We start from the raw sequence: 17319 nt of genomic DNA on the forward strand, positions 1-17319 counted from the left end.
TTTTTAAAATTTATTTAAATATTTGTTTTTTATAATAATTTTTTTTAAATAAAAATTTTTAATATAAATATTTATTATTTAAATTTTTTTAAGAGAAACTTAATTAAGTGATTTATTCAAGCAGGAGTTTAGTAGATAAACTCTGATGCCTACGTGGCATGTGGCACAAAAACTTCATTGGATTTTTCATGTGTGTGTGAAGGAAAACAAATGAGTGTGAAACTAATGTCACATGAGTTCATCACATATCCTCTACAAGGTTCCAGGTTTCAATGTCGAATCCCAAGTTGAACACTTGAAGTTCCAATATAGTACTACTAGATTCATTTCCCTGTTCATAAATCTTCTTGTTTGTTTCCCCCATGACCACACTCGTTCATTTCACGACTCAAGTTTCACACTTGAGGCCCAAGTGCTTCTTCCATGGTGGTGCCACCACATTCAAGAAGAGACCCACTTTCTCTTTCTCTCAGTTGGACTCAAAGTTTTGTTCTTTTCATCTGGGTAGCTACAACTTCAACAACAAGCACATAACTTGCAGAGAGAGGAGGGGATCCTTGTTACTGGGAGGGGCAGTGTTTCGAAATGGGATTTTGTTGGAAGAGAATAAGGGTTGCAAGAGGGTTGTTATAGTGAGGAACAATCAAGGGTTTGGCTTCAATGGTGGTGGTGGTGGTGGTGGTGGAAGAGACGATGGAGCTAATGTTAGGATTTTGGGTAATCTTGCTTTGGCTATTGGATTAACTTATCTTTCAATGACTGGGCAGCTTGGCTGGATTTTGGATGCTATTGTTTCAATTTGGGTATTTTTTTTATTACTCTCTCTTTCTTAGTTTGGTTTAAACTTAATCGGATCATGTTTAACTTAATCATCTTATAATTGTCACAAAAGTATCAATAGTCCAAATTTATGTGGTATATTATATTACTTCTGGTTTTTGAGTAATTCATCTACTATGTGTTGAGTGATTTAGCACATGCTTAAGCTATTCTATTGATGGCAGGCTCCATTTTCTTAGGTTTCAATAATTAATCGATATTTGTCCTAGGATTTTACTACCATCAAACAATGAAATAGGTTTATGCAGCCTTACCCTTGAATAGAGATTAGAGAGAACTGATTTTGTAGCTAGAACCAATGGACTAATGGTATTGAGAGTAATTTGTACTAGTGTAGCACCTAAACCGTTATTGACAAAACCAATGGTTGCATATTAACTTCTTGAAAGTTGAAACTCTTTTTAGCACATGACCTTATGAGAAGAAAGTACTGTTGAACAAGGTTGAAGATTAATAGCGGATTAGAGAAGAGCTAAATTTTGGTGGTACTTAATCAATTGATTATATGACTTGAAGTTATCATATTCTACCTGTTTGCAGAGGTAGTATCAGCTCTTAGTGATTGCTTTCACATCCATTTTTCACACTGTAAAATATCAGCATTATTCACTGCAATATATCAGAGAAATTAAAAATAGAAAAGACTATAAGTTGTAAATACTTTATGTAAATTACTTTTACTTGGAGAAGAACTTTGATAATTTTTCATTGGTGGTTCCTAGTGTCTTTCAATAAACTTACTCCTTAAAAATTAGCAAGTGTATTAGATCACTCGAGTGGTTTGATTTTCGGTTTTTCCCTTTTCTCCAGATCTTTGCTGTTCTCATACCGGTAGTAGGTATTGGTTTCTTCATCTGGTGGGCTGGACGAGATATAATGCAAGGCACTGTGAGGCTTCTTTTAAAATTCACTATCATCATTTTGCTTCTTTAACTCGATATTTTTATTTTTTATGGTATATATTGCAGACTGGTAATTGCTTTGATATATTGCATTTACATGTATAAACTTGAAGTTATTTGTTCTTGGGAATTTGATTTTTGTAGTATAAAAAATTCAACCATGCTACGTGTACACTAAAATCGGTCACCAATATAAAATACATGTTGGAATACAAATACACATTAAAAATAAATTAAACCAGGCATATATTTATACACATATACATTGGTGTCTGATTTTAGTGTAAGAAATTTTGAAGTGAAAGGTACAATACTATAGTTATAGTCTGTTTATTTTTTTATTTTTATTTAATATATACACACACATCAGACCAGCATCTACATTATTTTGATCCCAATATTTTGTTGCCATCTTTTATGAGTGCTTGGAATTTTGAGAATTTAATGCTAAGGTGATCTTACCTTTATTGATCTTTTTTTCTTTTCTCTTTTCAATGCAGTGTCCAAATTGTGGAAATGATTTTCAGGTTTTCAAGTAAGATTTGCTCAATACATATTGCTAAGTGTGCTTATAGATTATTTGTTTTGTATTGATAGCAGTAGCTACCTTCATTTAGTAATCTTTAATATGTTTCAGATCCTCTCTAAATGATGATTTGCAGTTGTGCCCTTTTTGTGGTCAACCTTTCTCTGGTAAGGGCCCAGTTTTTTAGTTGTTTGCTTGTTAGTCCTTAAGTCCTTGCCATTTGTCAGTATTGCACAGAATCATTTCTAGCTTCGGTTGCAAACTACATGATGCATCTTCTGTTACAATTTTTTTTATCAATTCTATTAAGTATTAATGGACATTCATGATTTCTTATTCAAGGCATAAATTTGGGATTCTTTTTTGCACTTAAGAGCATCAAAACCTATTGTTACCAACTAAAACTGTTAATGTGCTTGATAGGTGATGACTGATGACTATGTTTTGTTGATACTATTTGCTATACTTTTTGCATGGATACATTATTATCACTTGCATGATAATGAAGCCTCATTCGTAGGTGCTTTTCTGTAATTTTAGACATTCTAATTTACTCTCTCACCATTGGTTACTTATATATCATCTTTTCATAGATATCAGTCTGCTCACTGTTAACTTATTTATATGATCAATGAAGTATTGGCTCTGATTTGTGTTTCTTCTCTATGATTCTGATTTTGAACTGCAAGTTGGTTGCTAACAATTATTGATTTCTGCCTGCTTGAGTGAGATCTGATTTTTCTTTTCGTCTCGAATATAGTGCTAGCCCCATGGTGGTGGGGATGTGTGTGTCAAATGACATGAAAAAATATACATGTTTGAAAGACATGCAACCTTAAAATAGAATGATTCATTAACAGAAATAATGTTGTTTTAATTTATCCCTTAATTTAGGAGAAAATGATGTCCTTCTCTTCATGATTATGCGACAATTTCATCTCAGTTTGGTACCTCAAAAGTAATGCCTTAGAAGCTTTATTATCATGTACAGTTTTTTGTTGAGTACCATTTTATTTTGAGCATCAAAATGTGCATATTTCTCACTGCTGAAGAATTTACTTTGATATCAGTTGTTGGCGATGAGTTTGTGAAGGACTCCGTGAAGTTCTCAAACCAATCTACAACATTTGGACAAGCATTCAACAATTTCTCCGGTTCTAGAAATGGTAACCTTGATAGTACAATTTATTGAATACAATGTAACTAACTCCAATGATCTAATCTTTTTACTATCTTTCAATCTTGATTTGATGACATTATGTGTCATCGTTTATGTCATTGCAGAGAAAGATTCAAGTAGAGCGATTGATGTTGAAGCTGAAATCAAAGACGCAGATTGAGTATTCACATCACAACCATAGCAAGTTGGTAAGTATTCACAGATAAAGAGAAAACAGCACTTGGATGTTATCTATTCTCAAAATCCACCTTTATAGGATCCAATTAGGATGAGGAATAGTTAATAATGACACAGATGTGTTAGTATTTGCCAAGAATTTTTGCTGCTGTTTCTTATCAACTTTGGATGCAGCATTCGAGGTGGAATTGAAGCTGTTAAGGTAAAGATGTGGCTGCAGAATACATTTTCCTTTGTACTGGAAGACACAAGGAAAAAATGTTACAGATATATTGAGAGACAGGACAGGAGTATGGTGAGAACATTGCAATTGTAATATAAGATTTTGACAGTGATGTTTCTCATGTCATACCTCTATATTCTGTGCTTACTACAGAACATAGATATTTTTGGTAGGGGAAGGTGGTTGCAATTTTTTACATTGTTATGACATGCTGCAAGTTACCAGTCTCAGCAATTTCTCGGTTATTTGTAAGTTGTAAAACATTGAAGTTATACATAATGGGTGTTTATGAATTTTGATTCTGAAAAAGAGAAAAGAAGGGAAGGGCTCTAACCTAAGTGTAAGGTCCTATGCTTTTGTGGATGGGAATCCTGGAAAATTTTTAATGGGATCTTATTTTCATCCATTTCTGAGATTAAAAGCATATATATGTTTGATTTTGGTTACACGAAAATAGCTTCCCTTTTTTTCATTATAATAAAATAAGTTTATTTAAACATATTCTAGTGTTAATGCATATGTTATAGTTGTGTATCACAAATAATATCAAAGGTAGATCAATTTTAACTTACAAGAATTTATGTACCAGTATGTACCAAAGGGCATACAATATGGTTGACGAATATGATGTTATGAAAGAGTTTAATCAAAATTAAAATTCAAACCCAGCAGCCAAGCTTCTAATCTAAAAAATGCGAAAACCTTTGATGATAATTTGCATGGTAATAGAAATACGGTAAATAATTCTCTAAAAGGTGTTATTTATTCCCAAACCATTTTTATGTGTCATGTACATGTACAAGCCACCACAAATGCCCAAAACTGGCATGTCTCATCACAAAGTAAATAACACAATACCTATAACTAAATCTAAGTAGCGCAACTTATTAAGCAACTGGTTTATCGTTTCTATGGAGTAACAGCCTCAAGCCTTGTTTGGTGCTTCTCCAACTTTCTGCAGCAAGACGTGACAAGATGAGTAGCAAGTTGATATGATGCGCAGAAAATCCGAAAATAAAATTTGTGAATGATATATGAATAGTAGAATATGCATTTAACCTAATCATGCCAGTCACATTTAGCATATCTAACTGAAATTTGGAACCTTGGAACTAGGTTGGTAATTTCATGAATTGAAGAAAGAGAACCAAACTTAGAAACCATGCCAATTACAATTCAGTAATGATATATCTTCCTGAACATCTTCCTAAATATTCTCCTGATTTCTAAATAAAGAGTGAGAACATAAAAAGCACTCATTAGTTTCTTTGTTTATAAATTAGAAGGATAAATAATTTCTCACTAAGTTTTTGTAGATTTAAATGTAACAAGCAAACATAGAAAGTTTATCAAGTAAAATCATGAGAAGAAGATAAATTGCCCCGCAAATTCAGTGTGAATGATATATGAATATTCAGCCTAATCATGCCAGTCACATTTAGCATATCTAAGTGAAATTCGGAACCTTGGGAACTAGGTTGGTAATTTCATGAATTGAAGAAAGAGAACCCAAACTTAGAAACCATGCCAATTACAATTCAGTAATGATATATCTTCCTGAACATCTTCCTAAATATTCTCCTGATTTCTAAATAAAGAGTGAGAACATAAAAAGCACTCATTAGTTTCTTTGTTTATAAATTAGAAGGATAAATAATTTCTCATTAAGTTTTTGTAGATTTAAATGTAACAAGCAAACATAGAAAGTTTATCAAGTAAAATCATGAGAAGAAGATAAATTGCCCCGCAAATTCAGTGTGTAAGATGCAGTCACAAAACTGAATTCGGACTTCCAATGAAGGTAAAATTATGTACCTCTTCTTTGTTGCCCTTGCCTCTAGTGAAGAACTTGTAGGTCCCATAGATGAATGCGCCCCACCCAGCCAATGAAACAAGCACAAACTGCAACGGCGGAAGATTCAGAAAAAACTTAAAATATTACCATAAACAAATATAAGGGAAACACGACAATGAAGTCCCCCTATGAATATTAGCTTGTGATCTTTTCTATCCCATGAGTGAACAGTAGTGTTTTAATACGAATGAGAGAAGTTCTTTTAGATTTCAATGTCAATATAACTTGTATGCAGAGAAACCGATCTCGTGCTGATAGACAACTGCTGATAGACAACTTAGTGATATATCTTTTTTCCTCCTGCCCCTTCAAAGTGTGTAATGTGAAAGAGTTTGGCATGTCTCCACATATATGTAGTGTCAAGCGTGTTTGAATTAGTGTTTATGCTTCAGCTCGAATTCTAAAAGCAGATCAAGAGTACACATGCAAGGAAGAAAAAATTCCAGTGGTATATTCTTGCAGATAACATGATTTGCCATCAAACACATGGTCAATCAGGAAAATCTCAAACTAAGATATATTAGACAGATCCAAAAACACAGAAAGTTACTCACATGTTCTTCTTTCCACCTAGATGGACTTGTTGGGTCCTCCCACATATTCACCTTTGGAGGTCCATGAGGATCTGCAACATATAAAGGTAATATAGGCAAGTGATTCATTATAAAAAGGGGAGGATGTATTTCATTTCATCTGTCATTCCACTTGGATCAGAAGTTTATATTCAGTATCAACCCATTTCTAACACGTTATGACATTAAGCTCCATGGCTGAGAAAATATCAGTATGAAAATCATGAATATGTGGACTCTTGTTATAATAACATTAATACATACCTGCAACATTAAGACACTTCCCCACAAGCTATAGCATACAGTCATAGTTCCTTATTAGGGCCCCATCATGAATATAATTCAACAATCAACATAGTACAGAATTGGAAAAATCAAACACTCCTCATTTAGATTCGTTTTATGAGTGTTTGTGCTCGTATCCACAGCTAGGATCACAATCCACATTAAAAATCAGGCAAATTTTATCTCAAAACAAACATTTTTCTATTGCCATATTTGTCTAATTTCTCCAAACAAATATATGTATCTCGTTATCTGTGTGTGACAAAAGACAGGTACCAACTCTTAGTAATTAGTGCGAAGACACTATGCCATTGACAGAACTAAGATCAAGATGCAGCATTGCATGTCAACACAAAATTATAGATGCTATGATTGCTATCCATACACAAAGTACTTTATCTATCTATCTATCTATCTATCTATCTATCTATTCATTTATTTATTTTCATAGAAGGAATTCCCATTCCCTTATGCAGTGATTTATTTTCCATTATTATAAACTATCCAATAAAAATTGAGTCAGTTATACATAAAACATGTTTGGAAATTGGAATAATTGATTGGCACATAACCTAAAAGCCTACACTGCAAATCCTACGCAAGATTTCATACAAAGACTAAAACTTTTCAGCAACAAACATAAATAAATACATAAGAGCAAATTCTTCAACATGCAATAGAACAATAGATTTGTAACCACGAGACAAGAGAAAATTGTTCAAGAAAAGGAAATAGTTACCGCCGCCGCCAGCCATGCCACGGCGGTGAAGGAGAGAATGGGGTTTGATAGAGGAAAGGCGAGTCATGTTGGAGGCTTGTCGAGCCGCCGCAGCAGTCCACGCCGCCATGCGTCACCACCGATCGAATATTCGCTTCTTCAGACACCGTGAGAGAGAGATAGAGAGACAGAGTATACTAGATACAAGAAGGTGCCACCGTTAAGAAATTCTATTATAAAAATAAGGGAAAGGGAAAAAGAAAAAGAAAAAGAAAAGCTAAAATGGCCTGAAAAATTTAAGGGCAAAGGACTTTATTTTAGGCTTATTGAATATTTGCTTTCTTCAATTTTTAAGATGTTAGTTTTATTTTTGTGAGTTAAGTTTTAAATTGGTCCCTAAAATTATAAGAAAGATTTATAGTAGTTTTTGAAATTAATAGTTATCTATATTCGTTTCTAAAATTGTACTCTCTAAGACTCAAATTCGTCCTTTTGGCACATTACGTTCATCTGGCGTTACTGTACAGTTAATCTGGATTCCTCGATGACACCTTGGCTAACTAACTGCTAGCGAACGTAGATTAATAAATTTTTATGGTAAAATTTAGTCTTTAAATCAAAGTTAAAAACTCTAATCCCTAAATTTGATCATCATTCTTGTAGTATCTTCTCTCTTTTCTTCTTTTTTGTCTTCATCTTTAAGTTAGACTAAATAAAATATATAAAAAGTTATTCAAAAATACATATTATAAATAATGAAATATACAATATTTGAAAAACAAAAGCTCTTCAAGAAGAAAAAATCAAATATAGACTAGTTGAAAAGTTCTAAAGCTTACCATTTTCTTGTAATTATGTAACTTTATCACCAATTATAGAGTGCTTTGCTTTAAGAATTTTTCTTTCAAAACTCAACTCCTTTTAAAACATCTACAACATTAACATAATTAAATAGATTCAGGAATCAGTATAAATGTTAAACAACTGTCAATACTCAAGGCTATCTAACTAAAAGTCAGTGATTATAACAATTTTAAAAAAAAATATGATAAGATTAAGATCAACAAAAATAAAATAACAGAGACTTCCTCTCAAGATACCCATACTAAGAAAAAATAAACAAAAGTGATCAAAATATTTACACACCCAAAAGTAATCAAAAGATTTTAATAGATGTTCAAAGCAGGGTACAAAACGTTGGTAGTCAATAAATCTAGTGAAAAATATTAGTATATGTTGTAAGGAAATAATGTATCACATAATGAGTTGATAAATTTGCAAAGGTACAGTACCTTTATGAGCCGACTCTTTAAATATAATTTACTGTCTTAGTTCAGCCACTTAGTCCAAAACGTTTAGTAGTTAATATCCATTTAGCATTGTTGCCCAGTGATAAGAATGACTCGGAGATAAAAAATCATATATGAATTCAAGCAAAACACACTATTTAGTTGATTAAATTTCAATACAACATTTTTATTCTAATTCTAAAATCAGTTACCCTTGCAGCTACATCATCTTCAAGAATTGGACTAATCAACTTCATTTAGCTTTATATTTCAGTCCAACTAACAACTTGAAAAAATTTATAAACCAAAAGAGGGTATAAGATCGATCTTAGGATATTTGGCTCTTATCAGCTTTCATACACAATATTAGTACTCAAATCAAAATATTAGTACTCAAATAAAAATCCTTGTGATAATTAGCAGCATGTCTGATTTTAATGCACAAATTTACACATTTTATTAATACTAGCTACAAAGATTATAATTCTACAGATAATATTTTGTGGTGGAAAGTGATCTAAATTTAAACATACATCTACTTTAAGGTTTCACTGCACTGTCCTTCAAATTTACACATTTCCATTGTTTCTATCATGCTGGTATGAAGCTGTGAAGCCTAAATGAAGGAAAAATGAGTTTAGACAAATAAGCAATACAAATAAAAACACTACCAACCATCGGTTATCTATTTATCTTTAAATCAAATTTGGGGATTAGGATTTTCAACTTTGATTTAGGAACCAAATTGCACCATAAAAATTTACTAATCCACATCAACTAGCTGTTACCTGACCGGCGTGACACGAAAGAGTCCAAATCAGTTTTTCAATGGTGTCAGATGGACCGAATATGCCGAAAAAATTTATTTGAGTCTCGAAGTGCAACTTCAGGGAAGAATATGGGTAACTGTTAATTTCATGGACTATTATTAGTCTTGAGTGTAATTTCAAGAACCACTTTTAGGCTTAATTCTATTTGGACTAATTCATCCACCATGTGAATTCTTTAGATACTTTATGGTCTAATAGATGCATCCCCGATATGGTCACATGTATGCTTATTGTCCTCTCGCAACCTGTCGTTTGCAAGATTACATGCTCAAATTATATGATTAAAAACACATTTTCTATAAAATCCAATCAAAGCAATTCGCCTTAATAATGTTGGTGAATTCACTTCCCAAGCTTTTGATGTTTATTGTATGACTAATGGAATAAGTGTTGAACATCTAGTAACTCATGTTCACATACAAAATGGGTTAACTGAATCGCTTATTAAACACATTCAATTAATTGCTAGACCCTTACTTATGAGAACAAATCTCCCAATTTTTGTTTGGGGGCATTGCAAATTTATATCTCGTAGCATTTATTAATTTAAGACTAACAAGTTACCATCAATTCTCTCCCCTTAGTTTTTGGCCCGCAGCCAAATATTTCTCATTTGAGAATATTTGAGTGTGCGATATATGTTTCAATTGTTACACCTTCTCGCACTAAAATGGGATTCCAAAAAAATTGAGGATTTATATAGGATATGATTCTCCTTTTATAGTGAGGTATCTTGAAATACAAATAGGAAATGTGTTTAAAGTTTGATTTGCATATTGTCATTTTGATAAATCAATGTTTTTAATATTGGGGGAGAGAATAAGCCATTTGAGAAAGAACTTACTTAAAATGTATCATCATTAATGCATCTAGACCTACGATCAAGATAATATGAATTAAAAGTTCAAAAAATTATACATTTACAAATAATAACAAATGAATTGTCTAATATATTTTCTGATGCAAAAAGGATAACCCCAATCTTACATACCAGCTGAAAATATCCCAATTCAAATTGATATTCCAGTTGGGCAAATGACTAATGAAACAAGTACACGCTAGAAGCGTGGTAGACTAATTGGTTCCAAAAAAAAATTCTCGAAAAAGAAGAGAGGCACTTGATATTACCAAGACAAATAATATTTCTGTTGAAAAAAATAAAAACATATAAAGGATACCAGCAAGTGTCTAAAATTCTGATATAGCTTTAATGCCAGAAGATATTTAGGTACCTGAAAATTTCGAAAATGATGAGATCTCGATAAATTATGTCTTTACACAAAAAATGTAATCGAAATAAAAATAATTGTCAATGAAATATTCGCATATAATGTGACATTACACATCATGTATAAAAGTAAGAATCTTGAGTCAAGAATAGTCAAAGAATGTCAATAAAGAAATGATTGGCCAAAATGAGAAGAAGCTATGAAGGCTGAGTTAGACTCACTTACGAAACGTGAAGTCTTTGGATCTGTAGTTCGTACATTAGAATATGTAACACCTGTTGGATACAGATGGATATTAGTGAGAAAACGAAATGAGAAAAATAAAATTATACATTACAAAACTCAACTTGTAGCATAAAGTTTTTTACAAAGTCCCATTTTAAATTATGAAAAAAATATATTCTCCTATAATAAATGCAATAACACTACGTTATTTAATCAATTTAACCGCATACCATAAATTACATATGCATCTAATGGATGTGGTTACAACTTATTTGTTCGGATCATTAGATCGCGTGTGTATATATATATATATATATATATATATATATATATATATATATATATATATATATATAAGAAAATTCCTGAAGAACTAAAGATATCTAAACCAGCCAATGAATATTTGCAGAAATTATATTCAGTCAAATTGCAAAAATATTTATATAATCTAAAGCAATCTGGACAAATGTGATGTAATTGTCTTACTGAGTATCTAGCCAAAAAAGAATTCAATGCCCATGTGTTTTTCCATAAAAAAAATCTGCATTTAGATTCATTATAATTGTTGTGTACGTTGATGATTAAAATATCATTGGAACTCCTGAAAAGATTCCAACAATTATAAAAATTTTAAAAGAAGAATTTGAGATGAAAGATCTCAGAAACACTAAATTTTGTCTCGACCTGCAGGTTAAATATACAAACAATGGGATTTTTATTCATTAAATAACTTACACAGATTTTATAGATGGGATCACTTTAGAGAGTAAAGTGTGATCTCTTACCATTGATTTCATAGGTGGGACTAAGAATAAATATGAAAGAGAAACTATTCAATGGTAGAAGATCACATTTTACTCTCTAAAGTGAAATTCAAACTTTAGAAGATCCAAATCCTTATAGATGATATGACTTTTAAAAAAAATAGATTTTATAAATTACTTTTGAAAAGTAAAAAGTTTTACCAAAATAATGCTATGTAGTCAAAAATCACAAACAATAAATAAAAATATAAAATTAATAATATTCTCACTTACAAGAGAAGAGAGTGTGAATCACTCTCCTTAATTAATTGACACAATTAATTTTCTATTATAAATATCTCAGTTCATTTAACTACACCAAAAATTAATTTTTAAATCTTATGAGAATCAAATTCTAAAAATCTCTCCCTCATTATTAGTTAATTATATTCACAATTATACAATTTTTATTTCAAATAAAAATATTAAATTCTTATATCATTAACTTAAAAAAATATTTTTAAATTGCCACAACACATTTTATAAAAAATCCAAAATCTCAAATTTATTAGTCTCAATAAAAAATAAATAAACAATAAATCACACAAAAAAGTTGGTTTATGACCTACAAAATAAAAAAATAAATAATAAATAATAACAAATCAATTTTAATTCATGGATTATGAATATTAAATTACTATATAACTCATATTTTTATATATAGATTTATATTATAAATAAAAAATAGAAATAAAATATAAAAGAAAATTATAAAATAAATTATTAAATATAATTATTAATTGATTAGATTAAAATTAATACATAAATATACATATGAATATCAATTAACTAAAAAAATTAAAATAATTTAAAAAATATATCTCTTAAAATTGAATAATATTAATCGTACAAATTCGTTAATTATGAACATTATATGTATGAAAGTACAAATGCTATTATAAATATAAAATTATGGATATTATTTATATAAAATTATAAATGTTATATATAAAATAATCGATATTAAATTAAAGATATTTTAACTATTTTCACCAAATGAAACAAGAAAAAAATTAAAGAAAATTGATTAAAAAAAATACGTGCATAATAGGCTAGAAATTGGCATAGACATGGTAACAAAGAAAATCTACTAGACTTAGTAGAATCACTAATAGTAGATAGTATCTTTGCGATAATAGGTGATAAAACAATTTGAATATTATTAATGTACTTTCTATCAATGCTATTAATGCAATTAATGCGTATCTTACTATCTTATTCAATTATTATTATTTATCAGGGTAAAAAACTGAGGAGCATGATAAGAAAAACAATAGATGTGTGTTATAATTAAAGAAGTTAATAAAAAAAATCAATTGTTTTTGATTAATTTTTTTTTAGAAAAATACTAAATGTCTAAACATATTTTGAACTTAAGAAAAATTCTTTTATGTTATCGTTATTATTATCATCTTTTTTTTGGCGTATTTCTTTTTTCAACGTTATTATCATTGTTACTGCTGTCATCGTTGTCATTATCGCTACTTTTTCATTTGTTATCATTATCGTCATTGTTATTTTCTTCTTCTTTTATGTATTTCTTTCTTTCTTCAACGTCGTTGTTATCGTTGCTGCTATTATTGCTGTCGCCACCGCTGTCTTCTTCTTTTTTTTTGTCTTGTTACTGTTTTATTGTTGTTTAATTTCTTCTTCTCTTTTTTTTTTCCATCCTCTTTTATTATCATTTTTATTGTTCTCGACATTTTCATCATCTTCTTCTCCTAACCAATGAAATACGCATAACACCTAAATAATAAAATATATTCGTAGCAAAAATTTGTATACTATGTGTAAAACTTTGTATATTGTACCAACAAAATATATATAACACATAAATTTTGATGTACAACACAAAAATCTTGGTCTATAGCACATAAATTTTGATGTGCAACACAGATTTTTGGAAGATTACATACCCAGAATATTGACTTACTCAACTAACAAAATATATTTACAACAAAAATTTGTATGCTATATGTAAAAATCTGTATACTATTAGGGGTGGCAACGGGCGGCGGGTTTTTGCTCTACCCGATCCCGCCCCGCCGTACAACAACCCGCATAGAACCCGTCCCACTTCTACCCGCGAGTAGTAAAATGTTGAATCCTAACCCGCCCCTGTGGGGTACCCACCCCGATAATTATTAAAATCCAATAAATAAAATTAAATTTCAAAATTTATATAACCATCATCACATACATAACATAAATTAAAGTAAAAATTTAAATATGATACAATATTATTAATCATTTACTAATTATTTTACATATATTATACATATTATATATTAAAATTATATATATTATATATATAGCAGGGCGGATAGGGGCGGGTATTACCTAAACCTGACCCCGCCCTACCCCTTCCAAGAACCCCCGCTAAAACCCGTTCCGGTGCGAGGTGGGTATCCGCGGGTTCGAGTGGTATTGCCATCCCTATATACTATACCAATGAAATATGTGCAACACATAAATTTTGATGTGCAGTATAAAATTTTTTGAAGGACTACATATCTAGAACGTTAACTCACTTAACTAACAAAATAAATTCATAGTAAAAATTTGTGTACTATATGCAAAAAATTGTGTGCTATATACAAATATTTATGTGCTATATGTAAAAATGTGTACACTATACAAATAAAATACACACAACACATCCATTTTGCTGTACAGTACCAAAATTTTGGTGCACAACATAGAAATTTCGATGTATAATATAAAAATTTTTGGAGGACTGTATAACTAGAACATTAACTCATCCAACTAATAAAGTATATTCGTAGCAAAAGTTTGTGTGCTTTGTACAAAGATTTGTGTGCTATGTGCAAAAATTTATATGCTATATCGATAAATTTGTGTTATGTGCAAATTTTTTTGTGCTATACTTTAAAAATTTGTATTATCTCAAAAAGTTTTTGTACTCTTCAACAAAAATTTGTGTGTTGAACAAAACGTGAAAAAAAAAGAGTAGTATATATACACACATTTTTTTTATGAACAAACGTTTGTGCAGAAAACCTTCACTAGGGTAGTGTTTGTTTTTAAAGACATAACATAACATAATAAGACAGAGACAATAAGACAAAGACATTAAAAATTATTCTTTGTGTATTATGTTTGGATACGATGTACAAGATACTAATGTCCAGTATTATGTTTGGATATACATAGACAAGACTAAAATATTATATGAAATGATTAAAATAATCATCTGATTCCAAATTTTCTGCATCAAGTACAAATTAATTTAATAGAGAATGAGAGTAGAACTTAAAAAATGTTTGAAGGGCCAAAAGTTTTAATAAAAAATTATATAATAATATTTATATTAAAATAAAATTTATAAATATAATTATTTTATTTTTTAAATTTATTATTAATATGTAGGAATACATATGGTTAATACAAAAAATCTGAGTTTGATTAATAAAAAATTTCGTTTAGGTTAATAAGTTAAATTAATTTTAAATAAAAAATCAATTTTAAAAAAAAAATCCATTTTTACATAAAGAAATTAGTTTTTATACATAAAAATCTATTTTTGTTTAAAAAATTAATTTTTTATCTAAACATTGATTTTTCTTTTAAAAAAACTGATTTTTTTTTAAATTATATAAAATCAATTACAATTTATAAATTATCTTTTAGTATTTTAAAAGATCAATTTTACTTTTGATAATATTTATCTTTCAAAAAGTTCAAGACTAATTATTTTTGTTATTATTTTTATTACAAATCAAATGATATAATACAAGGTTAAAATGATATTGAAGTAAAAACGATAAGAATGAATGAATTATCCAACCCAATAAAAAATTCTATAAAAAGAAAAGAGTAACTGAAGGAGAATGTAGAGATGGAGAAAGAGCATGGAGAAGAAAGCAGAGAAAAACGCAAATTAGGAAAAATTAAAAGGGGTAACAGTGGAATAATAAAAAATATCTATGGACAAAAAGAAAAAAAATTCATAAAAAAAGTTAGTGTCCCTCTTCTAAATCCCGTGTCCATCATTGTTCTTCGTAAGAGAAGAGAGTAGACACAAAAGTATAAAAAATGAGTAAAGTACCATTTCTACCCACGGAAGTTGAAAACGCTGACAAATCTACCCACGAAAGAAAGAAACTACCTAATGTAACCATAGATCGTGAGATTCGTGGGACGAAACTAACCAAGCCTTGTTCCGGCGTTGACTCCGTTAGTAACGCTACCTACGTGGCTATTCACGGCGTGACATGGCTTGGGGAGCTTCACACGTGGATTGCTGAGTTGTATGACCGTTATACTATATCCTTAACCCCAAAATTCCCAAATTCAAACCTTGTTCCATCCCTAACCCTAAATTCACGAAAATCTTTGAAATTATAGCAATGTCGAGGAGAAGACTCTTTACTCCACCTTCGAACGGCAGTGGTAGTGTGTCTGCAAGCTCAATTTCGAAGAGGGTGCATGATAGGAAGTTCAATGGCAGATGTTACTGTGGGTTGGGAGTGACACTGTTACAATCAGGAACGGCAATGAATCCTGGGAGGTGGTTCATCCGTTGTCCGAATTGGAAGGTAACCCGTTGTACACCCTGTTCTATGTGAGTTGAATGTGAGTCTGATTTTAGTTTTTTTGCCATGGACAGAACTCAGACTGCAACTTCTTTGAATGGGTAGACGAAATCGAAGGGAAGTGGGAGGGTCTGAGACGAGGACTGTCAGAAAGAAATGTGCAGGAAAACGTTAATAAGGCTGAGGCTGAAGTGAAGATGCTGATGATGTTAGGGAGGTTTGAAGTTGAAGTTAGTAAACTTAGGGTTTGGGTTGTGATTATGTCAATGGTGGTGGTGTGTAACATTGTCTGTACTTTGTATCTGATTCTCAGGAGGTATTAAGCCTATGTAGTTGTTAGTGTTATTTAAGGACAAAAATACCCATGTTCGATTCTGAATATGTCATTTGTAGACAGTTGGAATTCAGAAAATGTCAACCAGAGTGATATCAGATATGTAACTTGCAGATGTTATCTATTACTAATTGCAATCGTTGTTTACTTTCTGCTCAAAATTAACATGAAATACAAGCAAAATAACCTGATAAGTATGTAGAAATTGAGTTACTTAATTGTTCAAGTTATAGGTATGAGCTATCAACAACTAGTATGCACCCATACCGAAAATCAAAACATAAGCAATTGAAGCTAAAGTATTTGACATATCCATCAAAAGTAAAATAAACTGCCATGGACAGTACAAAAAAGAACATAATCTTCCTTCAAGGATTTGGTGTGGAGTTGCTGCTTCCGCTTGACCCTTCCTTCAAGTGTGCAGTGGTGGACCTCAAAATTTTAGGTGGAAGGAAGGCAGGCTGCGGCCACCTACTTGAAGTTGATCTTCTCACTGTGGGAGTAGGCATGAATTCCATGAACCTGGAAGTAGTGCCCTGGGAGGCAGCTAGCATGGTTTGAGGTGTCACAGTGGGTGGCACATCAGATGGCCCTGGAGCAGACTGTGGTTGCTGAGTAGTTGGTGGTGGTCTTCGCAGATTCTTCTTCTTCTTTGGTGGCTTGTTTGCAGTTGGTGGCCTAGTTGAAGGAGACCTCATTGGATTAGGAACTGGTTGAGGAGCTGGGTTGGTTTCCTATAAGAGTAGACACATATGAGTGGGTTGATAAAACAGCA

General features: G+C 30.9%; 3 protein-coding genes across 3 annotated transcripts; 2 read left to right on the top strand and 1 right to left on the bottom strand.

Annotated features, from left to right (window-relative positions):
• Window positions 1–200: 200 nt before the first annotated feature.
• On the top strand, window positions 201–4141 carry LOC130943894 (uncharacterized). The gene is made up of 7 exons (XM_057871981.1): window positions 201–803; window positions 1651–1728; window positions 2243–2277; window positions 2380–2435; window positions 3339–3434; window positions 3553–3636; window positions 3800–4141. Exons 1-6 carry the CDS (start codon window positions 363–365, stop codon window positions 3606–3608), a joined length of 762 nt encoding a protein of 253 aa, XP_057727964.1. The 5' UTR covers window positions 201–362; the 3' UTR covers window positions 3609–3636; window positions 3800–4141.
• Window positions 4142–4589: 448 nt separating this feature from the next.
• On the bottom strand, window positions 4590–7548 carry LOC130944068 (uncharacterized). Its single transcript, XM_057872207.1, has 4 exons — window positions 7300–7548; window positions 6258–6328; window positions 5664–5750; window positions 4590–4803 (listed from the first exon to the last, which is right to left on the bottom strand). The coding sequence occupies exons 1-4, from the start codon at window positions 7406–7408 to the stop codon at window positions 4774–4776; spliced, it is 297 nt and encodes a 98-aa protein (XP_057728190.1). The 5' UTR covers window positions 7409–7548; the 3' UTR covers window positions 4590–4773.
• An 8476-nt stretch (window positions 7549–16024) lies between these two features.
• LOC130945977 (uncharacterized) lies at window positions 16025–16651 on the top strand. Its single transcript, XM_057874660.1, has 4 exons — window positions 16025–16213; window positions 16285–16440; window positions 16524–16526; window positions 16604–16651. The coding sequence occupies exons 1-4, from the start codon at window positions 16025–16027 to the stop codon at window positions 16649–16651; spliced, it is 396 nt and encodes a 131-aa protein (XP_057730643.1).
• Window positions 16652–17319: the final 668 nt, after the last annotated feature.

The sequence above is a fragment of the Arachis stenosperma genome, chromosome 8 (assembly GCF_014773155.1).
Source record: "Arachis stenosperma cultivar V10309 chromosome 8, arast.V10309.gnm1.PFL2, whole genome shotgun sequence".
Classification (NCBI taxonomy): Eukaryota; Viridiplantae; Streptophyta; class Magnoliopsida; order Fabales; family Fabaceae; genus Arachis; species Arachis stenosperma.

Excerpts from the sequence above, each read along its gene's own strand:
- LOC130943894 (XM_057871981.1), top strand. The coding sequence starts at position 363 with ATGACCACACTCGTTCATTTCACGACTCAAGTTTCACACTTGAGGCCC. Across the intron at positions 804-1,650 it reads ATGCTATTGTTTCAATTTGG|ATCTTTGCTGTTCTCATACC; the intron begins GTATTTTTTTTA and ends CCTTTTCTCCAG. Across the intron at positions 2,278-2,379 it reads AATGATTTTCAGGTTTTCAA|ATCCTCTCTAAATGATGATT; the intron begins GTAAGATTTGCT and ends AATATGTTTCAG.
- LOC130944068 (XM_057872207.1), bottom strand. The coding sequence starts at position 7,408 with ATGGCGGCGTGGACTGCTGCGGCGGCTCGACAAGCCTCCAACATGACT. Across the intron at positions 6,329-7,299 it reads TGGCATGGCTGGCGGCGGCG|ATCCTCATGGACCTCCAAAG; the intron begins GTAACTATTTCC and ends TATATGTTGCAG. Across the intron at positions 4,804-5,663 it reads GCAAGGGCAACAAAGAAGAG|AAAGTTGGAGAAGCACCAAA; the intron begins GTACATAATTTT and ends GTCTTGCTGCAG.
- LOC130945977 (XM_057874660.1), top strand. The coding sequence starts at position 16,025 with ATGTCGAGGAGAAGACTCTTTACTCCACCTTCGAACGGCAGTGGTAGT. Across the intron at positions 16,214-16,284 it reads TCCGTTGTCCGAATTGGAAG|AACTCAGACTGCAACTTCTT; the intron begins GTAACCCGTTGT and ends TGCCATGGACAG.